Source organism: Blennius ocellaris, assembly GCF_963422515.1.
Source record: "Blennius ocellaris genome assembly, chromosome: 13".
Taxonomy (NCBI): Eukaryota; Metazoa; Chordata; class Actinopteri; order Blenniiformes; family Blenniidae; genus Blennius; species Blennius ocellaris.
The window spans coordinates 15938204-15963619 of NC_137662.1; the positions used below are offsets into that span (position 1 = coordinate 15938204).

Genomic DNA, 25416 nt, shown 5'->3' on the forward strand with positions numbered 1-25416 from the left:
AGAATCTCGTGCATTTTTCAGATAAATTTATCATAAAAACTACAGCTGGCGAAAGTTTCCTCTGTCTCCTGTTAACTTGTTCTGGAGGAGGGGTTTCCTTTGGCAAAGGGGCAGAGGAGTGTCCTTAAGGCCACTTGGAGCCTCCCCCCACAGTTGTGATTGGCTGAAGCCGTTGTGAGTGAGTCCAGGGGAGGCCAGTAGGAAGGTGAGTGGTCTGAGAGCTGCTAGGGGGCAGGCAGTGGAGGAGAGCAACCACCACTGCTCCTTAAAACCTAGGTACTTCTCATTACAGCCACAGACTGATAGAAGGAGAGCAGGGGAGGGCTGCAGACAGTTATGAGAGTGGGCGAGGGAAGGAGATTAAGAAGTTGTTAACAGGGGAAATTAGGAAAAATTAGAAATCCTACTTGAGTGCCCACCTCTCCCAAACTGCTGCCTCCTCACTGCACTACCTGGGGCACATATACACACACAGGAAGGTGTTTGAGGGAGGCTTAGAGGGCTGACTGTCCGGGGAAGAAGGGAATTAAACACTTTTGTTTTCACTCCGCTGCGTCCATACTCAGGAGAAAAGAAGGGATTACAGCTTGTACGCCTGCCCCACTTGTTCACCTCTTCTCTTTGTATTTTGTCCTCACTGAGTTACTTTGGAGACTTTGGATACAACCTTCTTGAATTGTTGTTCTGAACTCAGAGAGGCATGGCACAAGGACAAAAGAGCCCCAGGTGGGCATTAACCCAGGGCTCCTTCAGCTTGGCACTGGGTCTGTCGCTCTTCTCCCTCCTCCTCCTCCTCCTCACCGTCTCGGCCGCAGATGAGTACGACTACTACAGCTGGCAGTCGGACAACTTCCACAATGGCCGCTTCTACACCAAGCAGCCCCAGTGTGTGGACATACCAGCTGACCTGCGCCTGTGCCACAATGTAGGCTACAAGAAGATGAGGCTGCCCAACCTCCTGGACCACGAGACAATGCCAGAAGTCAAGCAGCAGGCGGGCAGCTGGGTGCCACTCCTGGCCAAGAGGTGTCACGCTGACACACAGGTGTTCCTGTGCTCGCTGTTTGCACCGGTGTGTCTGGACAGGCCCATCTATCCCTGCCGCTCGCTCTGCGAGGCTGTGAGGGACAGCTGCGCTCCTGTGATGGAGACCTACGGCTTTCCCTGGCCAGAGATGTTGACCTGCGACAAGTTCCCCATCGATAACGACCTCTGCATTCCCATGCAGTTCACGGGGAACCACGCGACCCAGCCACCAGGTAGGCCAGCTGTTGCAGACACTCATTCAACTATGCTAAGTTAAAAGATCATTTTGGCTTTTTTTCATGCCTGGAATCACAAAATAAAGCTTAAAAGAGCTTGCTTGAAAAGGGAGAATCCCAAAGCTTTTTTACAACAGATATTACTGGTATCATGTTGACACCAGTACAAACTGTGTTTGTAGTGTCCTCTCTAAATCACAATATAATGTGACAACTTCAGCACATGCATGACAATTACTTCAGGATTGAAAAATATATTTACTATGAAACTTTAATAAATGTTTCATAATGTTTTTGGTGGTGGTTTGTTTGTATCTATTAAATGTTCTGTCATGAGCATGTCTTGGATTTCATATTTATTGATATCAGATTATGAAAAAATACAAACATTTTAGTTGAATGTGTTAGAAAGTACATGTGTAACAGTTTTTACAACAGTGAGTGAAAGTTTAAAAAGCAGGGATGTGAGCCTCACACTGCTACATTAATGACAGAAGAAAGTTTCAGCGAGAGACTCTGCAGATGAGGTCAATGGGAGCAAGACGGGAGTAGAAAAAGGCTACAGGGGGAAAGTTGTCTAACAACTGGACAAATCAGGACGGGTCCCTATTTTCCCTCAGGGTTAGATGAAGACGGACACAAAGAGACAGGAGAGTGAGAGATTCCACTGGCCAGATCGTTCAGTGAGTTAAGATATCTGGACTCGGATGCCGAACACATCTTAACAGAAGCAACGCACACCCACATGCAAGCACACACATCTTTTTCAGCAGACGTCCACCCACCGCCAATAAATCCATCCAACAAATGAGTGAATGGTAAATGTTTGATTTCCAACCTGGTGTGCTCTTAAAGAGTGTCATTAAAGGAAATTATCAACCATAAATGGATGAAAAAGAAGATAAATACTGTACTGAGGTTTCAAAAAAGGAGGAAAATATATATAGTTTAACAGTTAGAGGGACGACAGACAGGCCAGTGTGTGTGTGTGTGTGTGTGTGTGTGTGTGTGTGTGTGTGTGACCACTTAAGTAGCCTATTCACAAAAGCAGCAGTCCTGAGAAGGAGGCAGAGAGGGAGTCGATGAGAGTCTTTAGACGGTGAAGGGGGACAGTCCCCACTGTGTCCCAGTCTGCTCAGCCTTTGTTGGGTCTGGCAGCCAGTGGGCCAATTAGCTAGAAGGCCAATTACTGAGCCCCCACTAATTAGTCGACACGAGAGGACAAGAGACGCCAGCAGAGAATAGGAATCGCTGCAGTCTGATTGTCCCTGCGAGAACCGAACGGGAAGCAGTGAAAGGAGGGGGACACGGGAAAGTGAAGAGAGGCAGACAGTGCATAAAGGAAGAGAAAGGCTGCTTCCTGAAGCATAAGAAGTGGCTACCTCTCTACTTTCAATGAGCACATGAAGAAAATGATTTATTATTCACATTACTCCACCACTTGTCTTCTCCTTTTCATCATCACTTCTCATCAACATCAGTTGCCTGTGTTTACCACGATAATGTTTCGTTTTATTTACAAACTTAATCCCTTCAGCTGATCAATGAAAATCAAGCTGATGCACAACCTTCTGCTTATCATCTAAACTGGTTTATACAGTCTGGGGTTGCAGGCGTTGGAGCTTATCCCAACTAAATAAGGGCGAGGGCAGGGTACACCCTGTACGAGTCCATCACTGCGCAAAAAGTGAATGACAAAGAATTATACGCACATTTCTACAGAGAGAAAATTAGGAGTCGTCGATTAGCTCTAAGCGCATGCTTTGAGACTGTGAGAGCAAATTAGAGTAAAATCTGCAGCGAAAACATACAAACAGAAAGATTTCCGACTGGACTGAAATGGGATGTTCTTGCTGTGACGTGAGAGCACGACCAACTACATCCTGACAAGAACTTGACTTTACTCGTGTCTGTCACATGCGAGACATATCTTTGTGTTTTATCAATGACACCCACATAAAAAAAAATAGAAATGATCACTGGGGGATTTTCAGGTGAATTAAAGCAGCACCAACATGTTAGATTAGGCAAAATGGCCGTTCTGTTTTTCTAGGACTGGTATCAAGTATGTGACATTCCAGCATTGCAGTCATAATTCATTCTTCTATATGCTCCCTGAGACGGAGGCAGCTTGCACTTCATCAGTCAACTCCTCAAACAGGCAACTGTTTGTTGATCCAATCTAATCAAATAACGATCAGAGGCGAGTGGTTTACAGAACGTTTAGCGAGAGCAGCACGAATACGTTCTTTGTTGTATGACAGTTTTAAGCGGGAGGGAAAAATGGACAAAATCAGTTTATATTAGGCTTTTATGGTTTCAATAACGAATGGACAAATAATTGATTACAACTACTATATGTGAGTGTGTTCTTTATTATGAGTTTTGGGGAATGTGTGTGTGAATGTGTGCTTGTGTGAGTGTAACTGAGAGTGAACCCGTATCACTTCTAGCCTGAAGGCTCAGTCACTGACATTTTGTTAAGAACCAGAGATTCTCAGATGTGCCGATGAGGCCATCCTGAGGACAAGCATTTGGCTCCGACACACACACACACACACACACACACACACACACACACACACACACGCTCGCACACCGAATAAAAAGGGATTTCAGCTAAGATCTCTTCGAAGTGAGTTTCCTGGGAATGATCCATGTCTTCAGAGGACGCTGATGATTCCCGTTCTCCAGGATCAAATGAAGTATCTTGTGGCCGTCCGAGTAATTCTCATGGAGTGGGATCAATCGCAGGAATTCTCCACTCTCCTCCACTTGCTGCTCTCCCCGTTCGGGAGGCCCCGATGCTATCTGAGCTATTCTGCGATTACATGATATAGCACGGTTTGAGGGCTCCTGTGGAAACTCACAGCACAGAGTTAGATTCACTTTCCACTTCTCTGTCACAGCCAAAACGGAGAGGAACTCCACCACCACCTGAGCTCAGGCTGTGTGTACAGATTATTTTTCGCAAGTGTGTGTATGTGTGCGTTGGCACCTGCGCCTGTGTGTGTCAGCAGCCCATGGGGTGTGATTATGTGAAACACAAGACGGTGTATTATAGCACACAAGACAAGCACCGACTGCTGACAAAACAGGGCGCAGGCATCCCGTGAGCAGAAAAGGCCAGCTGAGCTCGGCCTGTCAGGCAGAGCAGAGTTAATGCTACCCATCAACTCCACCTCATGGTTTTAATGATGCTACCCTGAGCTACTGTCAGCATCAATAAATCATCAGTGATAAGCACTGATAGGATGCTGCACTTTCAGTTCATGGGGTAAATGCCATAAATCAAATTGCGTGTTTGCACTGTAAATATTCACAAATCAGTGAGAATCAGTGAAATTGCACGCTATGAAAGACTGTCTATCTGTATCTCTGCCACGCTCTGTGATGTGACCAGTGTAAGTTACAGCAACACTAAAGGAGACAGGCAGCAATGTCAGGTTCCCAGCACCACAATGGGCTCTTCTCATTTGGCCTTGGCTCGTATATGAAAAGGAAAATGTGATCCAATGCTTGTGCATGGAAGACTGCAGAGGCCTTAAGAATGTAGTTTCTCTTCTGTATAGGATTCCTACAGATGCAAGGAGCGTGCTGTGTTTTAGGGGCCTCGGGGGCTGCCTATGGGTCAGGTTTAAGCCCTCCTCTGTCTGTCAGCATGCCGCATTTATACAGATGTTAGGCCCTCAGACGTAAATCACACGCCGCATTTCTTCTCCGGCACAGTAACGTTTTATGTCATAAGTGTTGCTGCTCATAACTTAAAGGGTCCAAATGAAGCATGTGAGAGTGACCCGTACATTCTTTGAATGGAACGATATTCTAATAAAATAAGTGGCCAAGGCTCTGAAACTGTATGAGGCGAGGCACAAAACATGTCAGTTAGATGACGATACAATAGAGAGAGCGTGAGAGGGGGAGAGAGAGAGAGAGAGAGAGAGAGAGAGAGAGAGAGAGAGAGAGAGAGAGAGAGAGAGAGAGAGAGAGAGAATTGAACAGATGTTTGTAACCGCTGTGAATAAAATAAGAAATTTCATTCAGCTGTGAAAATTGATTTGAAGAAGATTTGTCATAATTGTAAGCATTGAGTGATTTACAGTGTTTATGTTTTTGAGTGCAAGTTCAAAATAAATAAAAGAGATTCCTAAATGTGCTGCAAAGACAAAGCGAGTCTTTTGGGAAATGAGCAAGCAAAGGCATTTTTATGCTTTAAGTGAATTGGAGATGACTGTGATTTATATTGTTTATACAAAGATAATTTATGCAGGAAGCAATTACTACAACAAAATGAGGATGGCAGTAGAGTTTTCTTTGATCACAGTGGACACATATACTCTTATACACAGACATCTCTGTTCAGGTCCTTCTGCTTACAAACTAATTAAAAATATTCATAACTTTTTAATTTATATTAGAAAATAGATGATATCACAGAGATCAATCTTATTATGTTAGCTGAAGCCAGTTATGACAAGCAAACAATGTGCTTAGTTTATTCTTTCATTCATGGATGTTTTATTCCCTAGATATTTTGTCTGTGCAAATATTCTTATCAGAGATGGCTGTAATATTATTTAATGAAGTCCGAAATAGAGATAAGACGCAAATGTCCTTATTGTCGTACATCCGAGAAACTGACTGCTCACATTTGTATCCTCAACACCGCATCTGCTCCCAAAACCTGTCTGTTTTTGTTTAATGATTTGGGAAAAATAAAGAAGGAAAATGATAGTGAGAAGGAGATGAGAGACAGAAGACATGGTCAAAAGCGGAGACTGGAACGGAGAAAGCGATAATAAGCTCAGAGCTGCGACTGAGTGAAGTTGTGCCGTAAAATTCTTGGACTCTTGCCGTACGCCATTTCCACTTTGGCTTGCTGTTTAAAGATTAACAGCAGGGCTTTCCAGGAGACCACCTCCTTACTCGCCCTGCTCCCATCGTCCTTTTCCTCTTGTCTTTAATCATCCACTCCCCACCTCCTCACCCTCCCCAACAATAGCTTTGGGAGACAATAACATTCATCACACCGAATGGGAACATTAAAGTTTCTGTAATTGAGTTCATAACACAGCATGCAAATGCCAAAAGGAGCACACAAGGGGGAGTCGAGTCCAAAGTCAACCAGAATAAGAGCATGGTTTCCAGGATTTAATGACATGGAATGGTAAAAATTCTTCCACTGATGGCAAAAAGTGAAATAATGACTTAATGTCAAAAGATTTGCTGCGCAGGAACATGTCCAGGAAAAAAAAGTTTTTCAGCAGCAATTCCCATCAGAACATGACTGTGATTCCCTCGACAGAGAGCAGTGATGAGGGCAGTCAAAGCTTAAGTGATTTCTCAGTGGCATCCAGATGGTGTTTTTTTTTTTGTTTTTTTTTTCAGTCCAAGCTCAACTAAGTTTCTTGAAAGAACCACTTTCTCCTGACACATGCTCTGCAAGCTGACATACCTGGGCCACCTGCCAACATACCACCCCCGTGAACCCAGAATGAATTGCCACACAGTCTGAATTAAACCATATAGCTTCCAGAAGACCATTCAAAACAGATAAATGCAGAGACGTTTTTGTCGTCTCTTCATTGGTGTTTGTGTGAACGTGTGCGAGCGTGTGTGTGTGTGTGTGTGTGTGTGTGTGTGTGTGTGTGTGTGTGTGTGTGTGTGTGTGTGTGTGTGTGTGTGTGTGTGTGTGTGTGTGTGTGTGCTCTCCTGTCCGAGTCTTTATGTCAGCACCACATAATTAGACCTGACCCTGTAGGGCTTGCAAGTCTCCTGCTTGTGAAAGCATGGGAACCTTCAGGAGGAGAAATACTAGCAGATAGTCTACAAGAACATGGTTCCACAGCCTTTAACACACACACACACACACACACACACACACACACACACACACACACACACACACACACACACACACACACACACACACACACACACACACACACACACACACACACACACTGGTGGTGAGGGGCTTTACCTCGCCATGACCCAAGCAGTGAAGCATGCTAAACTTTGACCCTGCTCATTATCTGGCCAGACACTGAAGTTTGGAGTGGGGGCGATAACCTCTGAACCCTGACTTTTAACCTGGGGGTTGACCGGTGTTAGGGCAGTCCTGTGTTTGTTTGCAGAATGTATGTTTGTGAGTTTGAGACACAGAGGAACAGACGGAAAACAGGCAGGAGAACATATTTTGGACACTGCGGTGAGTGAATGACAGGAAAATTTAGCAGTCGTCCTGAAAAAGGCTGCATACCCAGCACATCGTTGTTCTCATCACATTTCTCGGCCCTGTAGGTATATATAAGCAGTGTTGGGAAGACTTCAATACCACATCCTTCTTCCCCTAACTCTAATATTAAACTGTGCTGTCTGACTTGGCCCAACTGGTCTCAGTTTTGTGGATGCATGGGTTGATATTAAATATGTACAGCTGCAGCCAGCTTATTGTCATTACATAAAGTTTATAACTTGCCATAATAAAATCTTATATTGAGAAACCTCTGGAGAAAATTACAGTGTTATGCAATTGTGTTTTTGTCAGAGTAAACAAGTAAAACAAAGTCAGTTTTACAATTTTGGAAAAAAATAAAAAAATAAACAAGATCAAGTGTGACAAGATTCAAAAAAGGTTCATACAGGGCCTGTACTTCTTCTGTCTTGTGTGTCTCCACTATGACGGCACACAATTACAACAATCACAAACTCCCGTATCTAAGTAAGTGAGGCTAAACATTCATTCGAGCAAAGCTAGTGTGGCCATAAATTTGGAGTTAAAAATAAACTGGACTTGCTGCTTCGGTTTCTCTTCGCTGTTTCACAATGTGTGGTTGCTGTGTGGCCCAACTTGTGTGTGTGTGTGTGTGTGTGTGTGTGTGTGTGTGTGTGTGTGTGTGTGTGTGTGTGTGTGTGTGTGTGTGTGTGTGTGTGTGTGTGTGTGTGTGTGTGTGTGTGTGTGTGTGTGTGTCCCGTGTTCAGCAGCTCCTGCCACAACGTTTACCTTTCTGCACAGCCAAGACCACGCCTGCACCACCAAAATATACAAGACCTACAATAAAAAACATTTTCTCCAGTGTAATTGCAGGGCAAACATCAGTCAGCTTGCTGCACTATGTATCGGCTCTGCGGCAAATAGCCTCTGACAAGAGGAGGGGGGGTCTGCAAATAAGTGCTTCAAGAGTACTTGAGGCCTAACGATTTCATGCTGACAAGCCTCTGGTTTTGTTGTCTGCATTTGAATAGGAATGACCTGTAATTCACGTTAAAAGACGAGATCATCTGCTGTTCATTGCATCATATTCAATGAAATAGGACTCTGTGTGGTTGAGAACTGATTATTTTCATTTCACCCCCACAGTGTCAAAGGTGTGCCCGCCCTGTGACAACGAGCTGAAAGCAGACAACATCATGGAGCACTACTGTGCCAGTGACTTTGGTGAGTACAGGAAGTGAAGAGTGATAATATGCTCTCTGATATCTATAACTTAGTTTAAGTGACTGACAAACTCAATTGTGTTTCACATCAGTTTTCCCAAGTACAACTGCTTACATAAAGCACTTCACCCAAAACCTCAGGTTAATTTACAATTAAGAAATACAATGAAATGCTATAACATAATGACAGAGATTTTTTTTTTTTTTTTTTTTGTTAAAACAGGAGAAAAATCAGTTGTAGTAATCTCATAGATTCAGTCAGGGGACAAGTTGTGAAGAAATCAGAGGTGGGAAGGGGGGGAGTGGATGTAAGGATTGTTTCTTTTTCTACTCTGTGTTGATTTATGTAATTAGAATTTTTAAAAGAAATCACAATCAAAAATGTTAAAATAATATTTACTTTATAGAAAGACACATTTTATAATCTGAATGAAATTAAATTCAATGACAACCATTTAAAATGATTAAATAAGTCACAGAGACCAGTCATTAGTTTAAGTAATAGAGTCAAATATACAGTATAAGGACCGACAGTCCTGATCTACTTTGAAAGTACACGCACGTTGTCATTTCAATCCGGTCTTCTAGACTGTCCCCTTCACAAGTCCAGTGACCATCATGATTTTAGACAAGGGTCGAAATATCTTCCATGATATAGGATCAAGTTCAGGTCCTTATTCAATTGCTCTGATTTACTTAAAACATAAAACACCACTCGGTAATCTTTCAATGTGAAGCTGCTAAGGAAGAACGATTCCATTAAAGTTTCCTCCTCGGTGTGAGACTTCAACTGATTCACTGTTGATTCATGGAAATCGGTAGCCAGGCTTCACTTGGATTATAAATCACACAAATAAAACCATGTATAAGACAGTAAACAGCATTTTAACTATCAACTTTGAACAGTTGCAACTATGCTGTTTTATTAGTGGCTGTGTTTGGTTAGAAAGATCTTCAAACAAAAACGACATATAAACAATCCAAGCCCAACAAAAACGTACTTATTTTCATTGTTTCTGAAAACAAGTAATGGATGTTTTTTGGAGGTTCAATAAAGTTGATAAACTAAAGATAATTTAATTTATGTTCAATTTTTGCTCCTTTTGTCCGGAATCTTTAAACTCCTTCTTATGGGAGTATTTCTTGAAAATGGTCAAAGTAAAAAAGAAAAGAAAAAAAGAATCGTCATCTCTTACATTTATTTCATTGTCAGCCTTCTCATGAAACATTGGAATAGGAGTTTCTAGTTCCCAGTGTTAATTAAACATAAGTTTCAGTATGTTCTACTTTACAGCATTACTATTTCACCACGGTAATAACCTGAACATGAGGCCAGAACATCATTATTCCTTTATTCCTGCTCATCCAGGCTTTTGGCCCATCATGTTCAAGGCAGCTGAATGTCTGCTTGCATGGACTATTGCTCCAGTATTCAGAGTTAATGATATACTGAGCTCTTTAGTCTCACTAGTCATAGGATTCTGAACAGCACCAGCATGACCTTCCTAGACTTGTGAAGAACGGGATAGTGAGAATAGTTTAATTATATTATAATACAGTGACATTTGTCCAGACCAATACAGATACGTATGTATTTCAGCATCCAGGTGAGGAGTTTTGGCACCACGGCTACATAAAAGCTCTGATAGAGCCTGAACCATGCCAACAGCAACAACCAAAGATGCCTTTGTCCACCTTGTTCTTGCATTCTGCAGCAATAACACAGGCTCATAACATACAAAAAAAACAACAACTCATGGCATCAATTAATCAGAGATAATTATTAGTCTGATTATCTAGAGAATTACGTATCTCGATCTTTCAACCTAAGTTTGTAAAGATTAGAAGCTGAAACACAAATCTATTCATTACAATGAAACATGATTACATGTGAAAATAGATACCCGACATGGACAGGCTTTTATTGACTAAAAAAGTCTGGGACTGGATGAGACAAGATAACTGTGACATATGGATTTTAAGATCAAGGGAAGGAATGACTTTACAGTGTTATTCTATAGGGCGATAGCTGATTACAGCTTGATCTCATGCCTTATGAACGTCATTACTTATTCATCTTTAGACGGCTATCGCCGTCGGAGCATTTTTTTGGTTTAGTTAGTTTCCTTTTGATGTTTGATCTCTGGGGATTCTTTGCTGTGCTATTCAGCAACATGATAGAAGTGACACAATAAAAAAGAAAATGGGCTGGTCCATGGGTCTGACAGGATACATTGCCTACACCGGGTTGGTATAGGAGGCTTGTTTTAGCTAAAAGAAAACCTGGATTTCATCAATATGACAGCATTGGTTTCTCCCCTACTCCTTCCAGCTGCTTCTACCTTTAACCCCCTCGCCCCGCCTGTTCACTTTAAAGTGATTGAGTTTGTATAAAGACGTGGGCATGGCTTGTCACAAAGATGCTGGCCAGGCTGCGCTGTGGGCCGCACTGCATCATGTACGACAGAATGTATGGGTGGGCATTTAAAGTGACGCGGGAAGTGGGCAGGAAAAGGGGTCAACTTTATACTTCATATCTTTACCGAACACAAATGCACACATGCATTCATAAAAATAAGCACGTCGACGTGCAGGCACACGAAGTCAGCACATAAACACACGCTCTCGGTGAAGGTGCTGGATGTGAATCAGCATGCGACTGAGAAGCAACTCAACACACACATTCCATGCTATCACTTCGCATGTACCGTATACCTATCAGAGTAAACTGGAGGATGTTTGTGCAACCCATAGACAAGCAGGCGAGAAATGAAATGGCTACTTTCCAACATGGCTTGGTTACATAGCAAAGCTTCATACCGACGCTGCTCCTTTGCCTCTGCCCATGATTAATTTCACCTGTCAAAATGTTCACCCAGAGAATTCCTTTCTCCAACACTCGGCAGTACCATTTTAATCTCTGGCATGTAAAAATATCAATGTTTAAAAATGAAGCTCACTGAGAAACACAAGTGAGTACTTCATTAGGGTGTTAAACATGAAGGGGGGAAAAAAGCACAAAGATTTTGTGTTCTGTATTTTATGCCTGCAAATACACAACTCGTCACGCATAGGTGATATATTAGTCTAAAAGAAAAACACATTACATGTGATTACAGGGCAAAGTTCAGATTAAAGAAACCTGTGCCCGTATTCACAAAGCATCCAATGGCAAAAAGTAGCTCTTAGTGATGTCACTCTTATAAAAAGTCATAGAATTCCTCGAATTTTAAGATTTGTCTTTGAATTTTCCCTTACTAAGATAAAAGTAATTCGCAAAGCATCTTAAGCTCCTAAGGTGGAAAACCATTAAAAGGAGCGAGGAGGACTTTTAAGAAGCCTTAGAGTTTCTTAAACAGACAAGATGGCGGAAAGACGATCTCCATATGTTTAACGACAACAATTTAATGACACGCTACTGGATCGATCGTGCAGGAATAACGTTTGTGGTCGACCTCATCAGGGATGAGCTTACAGGGTTGAGCTTACAGCAGGCACTGCCTCTCTGTCCAGTGGGGCTTTCCAGTTCTTTTTTTTTGATATCCATTCCATTTGTTGTTTTCATCATTCTGTCTTTTTATAAGAGCTCCACCAATCACAGGATTTGGTGAAAGCTGCGCCTGCGTCCACCATTAATATCAAATACATTAATTGGTAAAAAAAAAAAAAAACAGCATGGACAGAAAAGATAACAATAAGCATATATAGAATATTTAGGCTGATTTAGGAGCTTCCTGAGAGGACTCTGAGATGCTTCATGAATACGGGCACAGGTGATCATTGTCAGGAGATTGTGGACTGTAGTATATTTACATTACTTGCGTTACGACTAACTCTTTGACACTTATGATTAACAATTAAAACTTTATTTTTATAATACTTGCCTCTTAACTTGCAACACTGAGGTTTGACTTGTATTTAAGTGAAAAATATGCCCCTGTTTTGTTTTCTTGGTTCTTTTCAATGCAGACACACAATGCATACTGTTTTAGTATGCTACATGAAAGAGCATATGAGGACAGTGGGGGGATGAGAACATAACTGCTTCTTTGGCACTGTACATACGACACGTCTCTTGCAGAAAGCAGTAGAGTAAAACAGGATCAGGGGAATCTGGGTGTGAATGTGTGACCGAATGATATTTGAATTGAAATGGAATATCTTCCTCTTTTCCTCCTTCAGTCCTGAAGATGAAAATCAAAGAGGTGAAAAAGGAGAAGGGGGACCGGAAGCTGATTGCGGCGCAAAAAAAGAAAAAAGTTTTGAAGCAGGGAGTGTTGAGGAAGAAGGACCTGAAGAAACTGACCCTGTATATCAAGAACGGCGCCAACTGCCCCTGCTCCCAGCTGGACAGTCTCGGCTCCAACTTCCTCATCATGGGCCGCAAAGTGGACCAACAACTTCTGCTCATGTCTATTCACAAGTGGGACAAGAAGAGCAAGGAGCTGAAGTTCGCCATCAAGTACATGAAATCCCATCAGTGTCCCACATACCACTCTGTTTTCCAGTGACATGACTCACTGCCCTGTTTGCCGAGTCCACCATTGTACCCCACATTCCTCATAGATTATAATGCTCTTTTCAAGAATGCATCGCTGAATCCCAAACCATTGCAGAATACCTTACAGTTCCTTACATTATCCAACAAGGATTTGCAGGATAGTGCACCTTTTCTCAACAATAAAATGAACTGGATAGTCAAGGCCACATTCAAAAAACAAGCAGTTTTAGAAATAGTTAGGAAGATGTCATTTTAATTTCCAAAAACAAAGAAACAATTACTTTGATCTACCCCCCTAGGAAATGCATACAGGACCAGTGCATGGCATTTTGTGCCATCTAGCAATAAGATAAAGGATGGAAACTCTTTCGTCTTGGGTTTGTGAGAGAACCTATAGTGGCTGAGGAACTTGTTAAAGTCAATCTTTTGCTTGTGTTTGTTATTTCAAGTTCAATTCAAGAAACGCCTCCATGTGTAGATTATTCTGTCGAAAATACAAGCATTTTCAGTTTAGGGTTGTCATGGAACATGAAACCATATCATTTCTGTTTAATAGACATCCTAAAATCTCACATTGGACCCTTAACACTTTATATACTCTGTTCTATTTCCTGATAGTAGTTGAACAAATCAATTGAATTAAACATTAGCAAGAGAAATAAAAATGTCAAAGAGTTGTGGAAAACTAATAATGGGATGATTATAAGCAGAAACAGCAGAAATGGAGGAAAAGTCAAGGTTTGTTTCTGTGTAAAAATTTGGTTAAAAAAAAAAAAAAAGAAAAGAGAAATGATCATGTGTATGAGGGCTGTATGATGTGCCAACTGCCCAAGCTGGCACAGAGCTTCAAGGTACAACATCAAAGCAAAGAAAGGTAGATGATCCACTTAACTGTATGTTTTAATTATGTAAAAAGTAGGTAATCCATATGAATACTAGATCAGTAGAAACCTTGGCCTTTTTCTTTTATCCCTGCTGGGAAAGAGGACGGATGGAAAAAGACAGTGACGGACTGAATGATGCTTCCACTGACTTTGTACAGTACCTGTTTTATGTGGCCTGAAAGAGGAAATCTTGAAGATTTTTTTTTTTTTTATGCTTTTTGAATTGGAGAGAGAGGAAATTTAAAGGATAGAGGATATCCCCAATGGAAACTAGAGAATAGAAGAAAAAGAAAGAGAAAGAGACTCTGGACAGAACCAACAATGTTGGATTGATAAGTCTCTGGTACTCACTACATTCTTCAAATGTTTCTCTCTTTTTGTACTAAAGTTCTTAAATTTGCTTCAGTTAAACATTTATGGTATGAAAGCAGAAATCATGCATACAACATAGCACCTGAATACACTGTTGCTGTCGCAATGAAAGATGAAAATTAAACTTTTGACAACATTTTCTAACATATTAACATGTAAGTAGTTCTGTTACTGAAATAGATCATTGTTTTACAAATAAAATAAATATATTTGAAATTTTTATACCTCTTTTAAATGTTCAATGTTGAATGTTTTGTTTTCCCCATGTCTGATATACAACAAAGCAATTGTGTCCATCAAATCCAGTAGATGGATGATTAGTTGAAAAAAACAACAATTGGTCAGCAACACACACTTACATACACCCACAGCCAATTGCATATGATGTAAATCACTGCATTGGGCTAGCATTTCTTTTTTCTACCCCTAAAGTTTCAATCACACTGAAGCTTTTCTCAACCTATTTTGTAACCACTGAGCAACAGCATTACTTAAATATCAACCCTGTGGCATAGATAAAAAGTCTATATTCTTCTATTCAATTTTTCCATTTATTATTCCACTGATCCAAACTGTTGTAAAACAACAATCTTTTAAGTCTTGTAAAATGGTTCTGATGTCATCATCTGTCAATAAATACCAGTTTTGTCTGTTCAAAATACTTACTATTGATCTCTATCTGCAAGAAGTCAGCGTCTGACACAATTTGAGCTGCAGTTTGTCCACAGACATTAAGGTATTTAGGGATCATGAGCGTGCAGATGGTCTGCCTTGCACCTCCTTCTCTTTCAAAGGAAAAACAGAGGTGAAATTTCACTTATCCTTCATGCTAAGCCAAAAATGTTACCGATCCACAATGGGCCCTGGGTTGTATGCAAACTCATGGCTCCAAAACCGCCCGTGCTCAATGTTAAAGTGTAACGGGGTGACGCAGACAGACAGCAGACAGACAGCAGACCGCAGCGCTACAAACCAACATTATCAAAACTGCTCACAGCTCAATAACTCCAGACACACACATACAGATAATTGACCACAATAAAAAAAAAGATCTGGCATATATGTGCAACAAAAGGCCTGATGGCTAAACTCTGACACTCAACAATGTTTACTGTTTTCCACCCCTATTTCCCGTAATGTGGAGACTTTTGGAGACTGTTTGAAGTGTGAACGCCAGAAAAGCGGTGACCTCTTTCCAAGTGATTGTAGAAATAATGCATAGTCTTCCAACTGTGGAATTACAAAAACAGGAGGGGACAGTCATAATGAACAGAAATGTGCTGGACAGGATTTCCTTTATTGGAAACAAGAACAATCAAGAGTCTGCTAAGAATTCAAACGCGGTAAAGAGGTAAAGAAAAGTCTTTGTCTGTTAGAGTATATCCTTCCGTAAGAACCGAAAAAGCGCAGATGCAGCAGATAACATGCACCATGAAGGGAAAATGATGAGCAGCTTTCATTAACCATGACGTGGTAAGTCAGCAAAAGTCAAAGTGGAAGAGGCCAAAAAGAGGGAAGGTGAAAAGGGAGAGGAGACAGAAACTTGGCTGGATCATGCAGACACCTATCAGCACCTCCTCAAAGGTCACTTGTGTAGTTAATAAGGGCCTGATGAGGGACTGGCGACACACACACACAAAAGTGCATACACACTCCAACACACACACACACACACACACACACACACACTGGGACCAATATGACTACAAGTTCACGTTGTCTCACTTTCCTCCGGTGAGACCTCAATTCAAACAAATATCCCTTCCATGTACATGCACTACAACAATGACTTGTTACAGGAAAAATGGGGGGGCGACTCACTGCACACACAAAATGTGCACATGCACAGCTAAAGAATGGCCACATTGTTTTTATTGCAGTCTGCTGATAAGCAGCGTTTTCACGACTCAATAGTGGCTGTCCGTCAGAATGTCGCGTGTGCTCGCAAACACAAACATGCACACACGTCACACATGACACTTGCACGGTAAATTTAAGGATTTTATTTCTACTTTTATTTACCAAACTTTCACTCACCTACCCAGTTGCCATATGTTAGCAGGCACGTTTTTATTTATTTTTATTTTTGCAGTATTATACATCATTTCTTTTGACAAAACCCTCTGAGATGGGTGTGATCGACTTATGGCCATTTTTTTCTCCAAAATATTTGAGAAAATATTTTCCTTGTGCGATGAAGCTCATTTGGGAAATGAGCTCACTAAACCTGAACGTATGCACTGTAAAAAAAAAAAATGCTATGTGTACATGTGCTGAGGCAGGCGATCATACAATTTTGATCTTTTTCAGTTATCTTACATTTGTCAATCCCATTAAGTTAATAAAATTTAATTATTTAATTATTTTTTTGTTAATTTCATTTTACGTTTATGGGCTAGAAAAGCATAGACCCCTTTGATGCAAGAATATATTAGACGAGAGCTATGCAAGCAAAGATCAATAGTGATGGTTTGTAGTTGTTTTAAACTTCAAATGTGATGCAATGGCAATGTTCATTCATCAATATAGGATTAATTAATAGCTTAAATTGTTCATTTATTCATTAGGTTATTGACCTTGGAAAACACTGAGTGGAGCAATGTCAAAACTGTTTCAAGGTTATTGAAGCGATCATAATGAAATATTAACGTAGGCATGAACACATAATTGTGCTTAACTTACACAACAATATTCCTTTACCTCGATCTCAGCGAGAGAGAGAGAGAGAGAGAGAGAGAGAGAGAGAGAGAGAGAGCATTATATAACATTCTGGAGGATCAGAACAATTTCTTGCAGAAAGCCGCCATTCAAGGTACCATTAAAACAGCATTAGACAGTAAGCCAACATCCTCAACGTCTGAACCACAATACCACCTGTCTGCAGGAAGGGAGGGCACAGAGCAGTGTGATTTTCCTTAGAAAAAGAGAAAGAGAAGTAGAGAGTATAAACAGCAGCACATGGGCAATGGTACAGAGCTGGCTCTGAGCCCTCCTCTGCTTTTCCCAGTAAAATACAATAAAGATGCTGCATGTTGTTGTGTGTGTTTGTGCATGAGTGCAGAGTGCCTTTATAAGGCTTGGGGCAAGCATACAACATCAGGAAAAAAGATGAAAGAAAGTTTTACATGTGATTCTTACATGAGGCAGCTTTCTCCACTATTTCTCTTGTGCACACTCGATCAAGCAACGACACCAACTTCAGCTTATTGACTACTTTACTCACTCAGAAATAAACACTTATGCTGAAGCAGAAGTTTCACCGATGTTCTTAAGTGCTGCTCATCAATGTCTCTGAAGACGGCAGTGTTTTGTTAGTACATTTGGCATGAGAAATCTATGCTCTTCGGTATTATGAGTATTGACAGTGACGTTTGGACTGGAGGATAAGCATTTCAGCTGGGATGTAATTTCCTCTGCATGTTTCTACTTTGTAAGCATTTGTGTTGGATGTTTTCTTTGCTTTTTCCCCCAACCCAAACCCCAAGTACCACCCCCTTTAAAGTTGGCCATTGGAGGATAAGCAGCTTTCTTATTGTAGAGGGAAAAAAGTAATTAGTACAAACAAAAAGAACATACATATGTGCATAAAATCTGACAAACAATGCAATGATCTGCATAGTATTTAATCATTTATAAGACATTTATTGAAATACTTTCAACAATCGAGTACTGTCAAAGGCAATTTCAATGTTTTTTTTTAACACTTTAATAAATGTTCACGTCAAAAAAAACTTTTATTAGTTAGATTTCTGTATGGCTGTACAATATTAAGCTCGTTTTAAAAACATAATATCACTTGCATTACTTTTATGTGTCTATGTTTATGAAAACCTTTATTAATAATGTTATATATAATAATTTAAAATAATCTCTCAGGCTGACGGGAATCTGTTAACTTTGAAAGAACAGGAAAAAAGTAAATACATGTTTAAATATCATTAATTATCCAATACCTGTTACACTCAGTTTCTCAGCCACTGTATTTGATATGCTGTGTTTGTGATACTTTAAATTAGTCATGACTCCACCATATTCAGATTTTAATATGCAGGACAACAACATGTGATAATAGTCTCCACACAGAGTATACTCGGTCCAAATTGCAAAAACAAATTAAATGACACACACATTCATGAAAGTGTTTGCTGGGTATTGTGGAATAATCATCATTTTAAATCCTTGAGGATATAAGCTGCAACATCCTCTCCCTATTATTACATTATTCACAATCATTACAGGCTGCCATCTTGACAGTGTCAAAATATTGTAATAAGGTTGCGTTATGCTATTATACACCAAGTGCATGAATGAACATTTATAATTTACTTATATTTCAAATCAGATGCATTCACACTTTTTCAACATCTGGTTGTGAATCAAACCACAATGAAAGGTGGAGACAAATGGCAAAGTGATTGTGCCGTTATCAACTGGTGATCCCATTCAGCAAAGACACATCCAGTGGCAAGTGATTAAATAAAAACAGTCAGCAAGCCATTCCTCATCTTGGTAATCTCTCACACTGACTCAGGAACACAATGACTCTGACAATGTCTGTCAAAGCCTGTCAGCCAGCCTGCTGCACATGGATGACATACACTGGACAAACACACACACACACACGCACGCACGCACACACACACACACACACACACACGCACACACACACGCACACACACACACACACACACACACACACACACACACACACACACACACACACACACACACACACACACACACACACACACACACACACACACACACTCGCACACACACACGCACACACACACGCGCACACACACACTAAACAGGAGAAAGAGAGCACAAGGGACAGGGGGCTCAAGGAAAGAATGAGAGCCGGAGAAAAGACTGGATAAGAAAACAACCAGGCTGCTCTCAGGAGATGTTGGCGTGCGGAAACAATCACATTGGCCTCGGTGTCTCGTCTGCAGTGGAAAATGAATAAATTAATAGGTGGAGTAGGAGGCCTCCTGTGGGCAGGGTCCTGAAGCCATCTGTGAAGACCATCAGTGTGTCCCAAACCTGCTGTTTCCCCACTGAACCAACATGTCAGTTTGGAGATTTACAGCCGCATGGAAAGCGCACACACAAACACACGCCCACACACTAACACCCTCACACACTCAGACATCAAAGAGGATGCACTTATAGTTGCAGCCAAACACATCCACATGTATTTATTCAGAAAGCTGCCAAGGATACAACAGTTCAGACAAAACAAATACTTGCATGAGCCAATGAGAGGAAACTAAGGTCCTTGGTCTTCGCACACCCACTTGTATGCACAAACACTCGGCTGGTGCAGAGATTTACGCCCGTTTGGAAAAACAAGCATCAGCCAATAAATAAATCCATTTCCCTCGAGACCTGTTGACCTCTCTCACTCTCTTGCATACAACGGCAGAGGTCAAGGTCAGGCAGGGATGAGTGGAAGGTCAGAGGGAGGTGAAAGTGTGTTGTTGTGGGCCTGCATGCTGATAAAACTGCACACTCTCAAAAAAAAAAGCTCCTCTGTGATTGGGGGTTAGCTGCCACCATGTTTTGGCAGCAAGGTCACAACCTCCGACCCCGTCAGACCCTGGGAGAGGAGGCGGGCTTGTCAGGTGGGACCGTGGCCACTAATTGACATAATCTCCCATCTCCTACTTGTCAGTCAGTCTCTATTCAGATGTACCGGGATAATCAGTGTGTGTGTGTGTGTGTGTGTGTGTGTGTGTGTGTGTGTGTGTGTGTGTGTGTGTGTGTGTGTGTGTGTGTGTGTGTGTGTGTGTGTGTGTGTGTGTGTGTGTGTGTGTGTGTGTGTGTGTGTGTGTGTGTGTGTGTGTGTGTGTGAGTGTGTGTGTGTGTGTGTGTGTGTGTGTGTGTGTGTGTGTGGCATTTCTGCTATTGTTAATTGGTAATAGTCCCTTTGCCATTGTTATCTCTGTCATCAACTGGTCTCCTTTTACCCTCTCTGCCCTCCACTTGTCTAATTATTCAAACTAGGATTCACGTGAAGGTGAATCTATTCAATGGAAAATAAATGAGGACTAACAAAGTATATGCATTGTCTTGCGAGACACATTTCAAGTCCAAAGACTTTGGATTGTTATTAGCTCAGAAAGAGTTGGCACCATCTTGCTTCACTGTGTTGGATGCCGTTTGTTCTGTGGGGAGGATTGTGCAGCATGTTGAGATACACAACTGAATCATGTACTTGCAAAAGCTAACCAAACCAGTCAAGGGGGAATCATCATTTTGAATGCAAACAAATTTCAAAACAGTGAAATTGCAAGTAGATTCTCTCTGATTAATAAGCAAATAATGAACTCAGCAATCGATTTAGTCAAATCTGTTTTTCTATAATCTTATGGAAACAATTCAGGCCTTCCATCATTTTAACATGAAAGCTGGATTTACTTACACAAGTGTTCTCATGTTAATCAGCATTACAGAGAATTATTCAGCAGCCCTAAAGCCTACTTAAGCTTGTTTTTGCCTTCTGTTCTTTAACTCTGTTAAGGCCGTTAAGACTGGTCTGTAGCCTCAGGCCAGTCTTCTCATCTTTTTCTTTGCTCCATCCTACCCTGATGATACACTGTATAGCTCATGCTTCAGTCACTCCCAGAGGATCCCTGTCTTATTAATTTAATCACCACTGTCCCCGTCCGTAATTTGGACCTACTCAGCCAAGACCTGTTCATAGGATATTTATATGATGTCACTGAGATGAAAAAGCACATGTCCTGCACTTACAGGACAAAAGTATTTCTTTGGCTCAAAAGCTGAAATAATATAAGCAAAACAATATCTTTGGCAGAAGCCCAGCTTCATGTCTGTAGTTTTGTTTCTGGATGTCATTTAGTGATGCTCCGAAATTCATTAAATATCGAGAAACGAGCAAAATATTTCAATAATTTTAACATCAAGGCTTACTGCAATAAATATTCACAAAATCAGCTATTACCAAGCTCCATAAATGGTTCCCAGTGGTATTTGTCCTTGGTGTGAATACATACTGCGCAGACTTAATCATCTGATTTCTTTCCACAAGCTGATCGCTCACCCAAAAAACAGTCTGTACTTTCCCCCCGTTCCCTAAAAAACAATCGCCCCACCAAAAGCAGCTCCTCCAAGCCAGCTCCAGCGCAATCGCTCTGCAGCGTTTGAAGTGTTTATGGACAATAATGATCCAACATTTTAAAAGAGCAACACATGTTTGGCATCGCTGAGTCTGTTGGGCAAGTCCAGCAAGCATGTTTCAGTGGAAAATGTTTCTTCAGAAGAGTTATGTTGTTTTGTATTGTGGGACATGAGGGCTGTGTGGTCTGGACCGGGTGGCTACCCCTGGGATGTCAAAACATCAACTGTCCAACCACACGGACATTGAAGACATCCAATGAAAAACAGGTGTTTAAGTAGAAGATGCCGCATCTCTCCCAAAAATGATGATGTCAGATATAACAATGTCAGTCCGCTCCTCCAGGTGATGTATGGCGCAGGCCTGCAAATCACATGTACTGTACAGTTTTCATCCATCAATCTGTCGGTATTTTCTTGGCAGATCACAAATAGGACGTCCTGATGACCCACCATGACATTTTCCAAGTATTTCTTGTTCACTCTGTCAGTTTCACAAAGTCAAAAGGGGGTAAATGGAAAACAACAAATACAATAATGAACTTAATTTACGCTCTTCGTTTAGTGCACAAAAACAACACTTGCCATCAGAAAATACACACATTTTCCACCCCGCTCTAACCTTCAAGCTAAACAAGGTAGCTGGTGTTTCCTCCGGTGGGAAAGGAGTGCTGTGAAGTTTCAGTACAGCTAATAGAAAGTGACAATACATTCATTACTTATGCCCACACAGGTAAAGGAATTCAAACAGCTGATTCAAAGCAGATTTAACTGGTTTGCTAAGTTTTCTTTAACTATCCACCCACGTGACACTGAGAAGTATTGATGTACAAAACAAAATAAAATCAAGCCTTCTATCAGCCACTTTCTTGCATGTTCTGAATATTTCTGTCAAGACACAAGCATTTATCTTTGCACACACATCAACGTGTCTCAAGCTCAGAGTTCATAGGATGATGGACAGAGAGCAGAGCTTTCTGAGGACACAGGAACAGTTCATCAGCTTTCATGAGTGCATGCTGAAATCATTTGAATGCCTGTCTTTCAAACTTGTACAACTGCAGCTGCCATGTGCTGGCAACTGATCATTTTCACATTAAAAGTCACTAAAATAGGGAAACAGACCAGGCCAACACTGAGGATACAAATGTGTATCCTCTGCTCTTCTTTTCAAACGTGTTCTTGTGATGACATTCCTTCAGAGTGGTGAGCAATATCTCATCAGATGGCCACTTTCACTTTCAAAAGCAATATTTTCAGTGTGAACCACTGACAACTTCCTCACAAGTGGTGAGAACACACCAGATGAAACTAATATAGTAGCACAGACCATCACAACGTCTACACGTTCCAGGTGTAGATGCAGTGAAGGCAAGTGCAGCTGAAAGCACTTATGTCAGTCATATACTGATGAAGTCATTGCTCTGCCGATTGCTTAAATGGCTTAAATGACTTGCAAAAGCACCGAAGTTCAACACATGGTGACAGAGTTAGGCGGCACCACATAGGGGGAGGAAGCAAAGCTTCTGAAGTCAGTCAGACGTACGTTGGTGTGTTGCAATGTCTGACAATAAGTCAAGGAACACTTAAATTGTCATACAGCGCTTTAATGAACACCATGTTTATGGGTTTTATGGCATCATTTTGCTTTGTGTGTTCAAGCGAGTCAAGATAAAGCCAAACCAGCAGCAAGGGCTTTGTGGCCATTATAGGTGAAGCCCTGTAGATCAATGACTTCATAATGGTGTGTCTTTTCTGGATGACCGTGTCTCCTTTTTCACTCATTTAACAGATTCTTCATTATTCAGCATAGTAGTAGAGTAGGAGAGTAGTAGAGATCCCTCTTTCTCGCAGCATCTGCACTCCATCCGTTCCCCTCTTCTGAGGGATGAAACCTTTGTTTGGACAGATTTTGTGACATCACAGTCACTGAGATGGATATGATACTGCTATCCATGCTAAACAGTCTGACATTACGCAGAGCAACACAGATGGAGATTACACAAAAGATAAACAAAACCCATTACCTGCATTACATGTGCTAGGACTACAGGAGGATTTGCAAGATGGGAACAGGGGTTTTTTTCTTCTCAATTTTGAAAGTCAATACTTACAGTTGAAACTGTTCAAATTTTTTATATTCAATTGATATAGCTTCCACTGTGTGAAATTGATGTATATCGATGTGTGAACGCCACACGCAAGCCGAAGATATCAACATCCAATCTCCTGTGTTATTAGTGCTCTGTTTATATATTTAGATTTTCCTTTAAGAAAAACAGCTTTGTATTCAGATGGACCACCATGCGTCGATGTGGTTTTTCTAAAGGGCTTAGAGGTTGTTATTAGCCCAAGGCATCAAGGGATCAACATGATCAAGGGACCTTTTTTAAAAACCATACAACAAACAGTATAAGCCATCCACTTGCATAATTTGTGTGTACCCACTGCCTTCTCAAATCAAAGCTACCAAGAGGTCCTCCTGTGTAATACTTAAACCCTTGACAGAAAAGTCACATAAAATTCACAAATCCAGATTAAGTGTAATGAGTTGGCATTCCACATGTACGGTAGCGTTCACACACTTTAATGATTGTGGTCTGCACGTTTGCAGCTGATTCACACTGAATGCGTCTTTGCTGCACGTAGAACAGAATGAAGCATGGAACATGCAGGAATGTAATCTCCTTGTGGAAGGGGTCGATTGTTAATGCATTTGAAATATATTCAAGGACGTGTGTTTATTTCCACATGTGATATTCCACACTGCAGAACAACTATTCAAAATCCAGAGCTGTTATAAGCTGATTTATATACCCATCAGTGAACCTCACAAAGTTCCATAAGGTAGAGCACTGTGGTCAGTGCATTTGATGTGAGTGACTGATGATGAAACTCCTGGTGGTTTTGACCTTCAGCTATCTGAAAGAGCTCGCCTGGCTCCTTCATCACACTCTGCACAAGCTCTGTCTCTGTCTGTCAACGCCAGCTTATAAAGAGAGAAAGAGCAATCGCAGGCTGACAGCATGCACAAACATCTCCAGACACATGCAGTAATAGTTTACAGTGCTTACAGACAAAAGCAGTTAACTCAGCAGTTGCATAGTTCATAGTTTAGGAACAGAAGAATGGCACCATTTTTCAAGTGGCGCACTCCGACTGGCAGAAACAAAGGGAGATTCCTGCACGGTGATCACACTCACTTTACCATGTGATCTGCTCTTTTCCTGTATTGTCCCCATAGCCACTTTCCTGGAAATATCCCCCTCCCCTGCTATTATTAAAACTGCCCCATCCATTCCCCTTACACTCATCGGTCTGACCATTAGGAACTGACCGTCTCTGTTTACTCACCACCCTGGGCATTGGATGAGCTGTCCTGGCAGGATGTTTTACCGGTGCAACCCAGGGGACCATTTGCCTGAAGTCATGTTGTCACGTTAACACTCATTGCCCAAATAGTCATGGCTTGAAAATGCCAGTGGTGGCTTCTTTGTGTTTTTATCATCTGTGTGCTACAAGGATTAGTCTGATTTATATATATATATATTTTTTTTTTTTAATGTTTTTCTTCCAGCACAAGATGAAGAAACAGGATCTTATATTGACTAGCTGACTTAATGTGTTAATTGAAAATAGAGTTGGTGTTGGTAACATGTTTTCACCCAAAGTCAGCTGGGTAAATGGGTGAGTGGGTGCTATATAAGATGGATGAAATAAAGGTGAGGTCATTTTAAATGGTTTGCCTCTTTAACATAGCATACATTGGCAGTGTTTATATCTGCAGATGTTTACATGAACACAACCTGGACAA

At 41.2% G+C, this 25416-nt stretch overlaps 1 protein-coding gene across 1 annotated transcript; it reads left to right on the forward strand.

Annotated features, from left to right (window-relative positions):
* Positions 1-305: 305 nt before the first annotated feature.
* Positions 306-15101, forward strand: sfrp5 (secreted frizzled-related protein 5). The gene is made up of 3 exons (XM_080507185.1): positions 306-1259; positions 8626-8703; positions 12885-15101. Exons 1-3 carry the CDS (start codon positions 701-703, stop codon positions 13211-13213), a joined length of 966 nt encoding a protein of 321 aa, XP_080363311.1. The 5' UTR covers positions 306-700; the 3' UTR covers positions 13214-15101.
* The last annotated feature ends 10315 nt before the right edge of the window (positions 15102-25416 follow it).

Excerpts from the sequence above, each read along its gene's own strand:
- sfrp5 (XM_080507185.1), top strand. The coding sequence starts at position 701 with ATGGCACAAGGACAAAAGAGCCCCAGGTGGGCATTAACCCAGGGCTCC. Across the intron at positions 1,260-8,625 it reads CCACGCGACCCAGCCACCAG|TGTCAAAGGTGTGCCCGCCC; the intron begins GTAGGCCAGCTG and ends TCACCCCCACAG. Across the intron at positions 8,704-12,884 it reads CTACTGTGCCAGTGACTTTG|TCCTGAAGATGAAAATCAAA; the intron begins GTGAGTACAGGA and ends TTCCTCCTTCAG.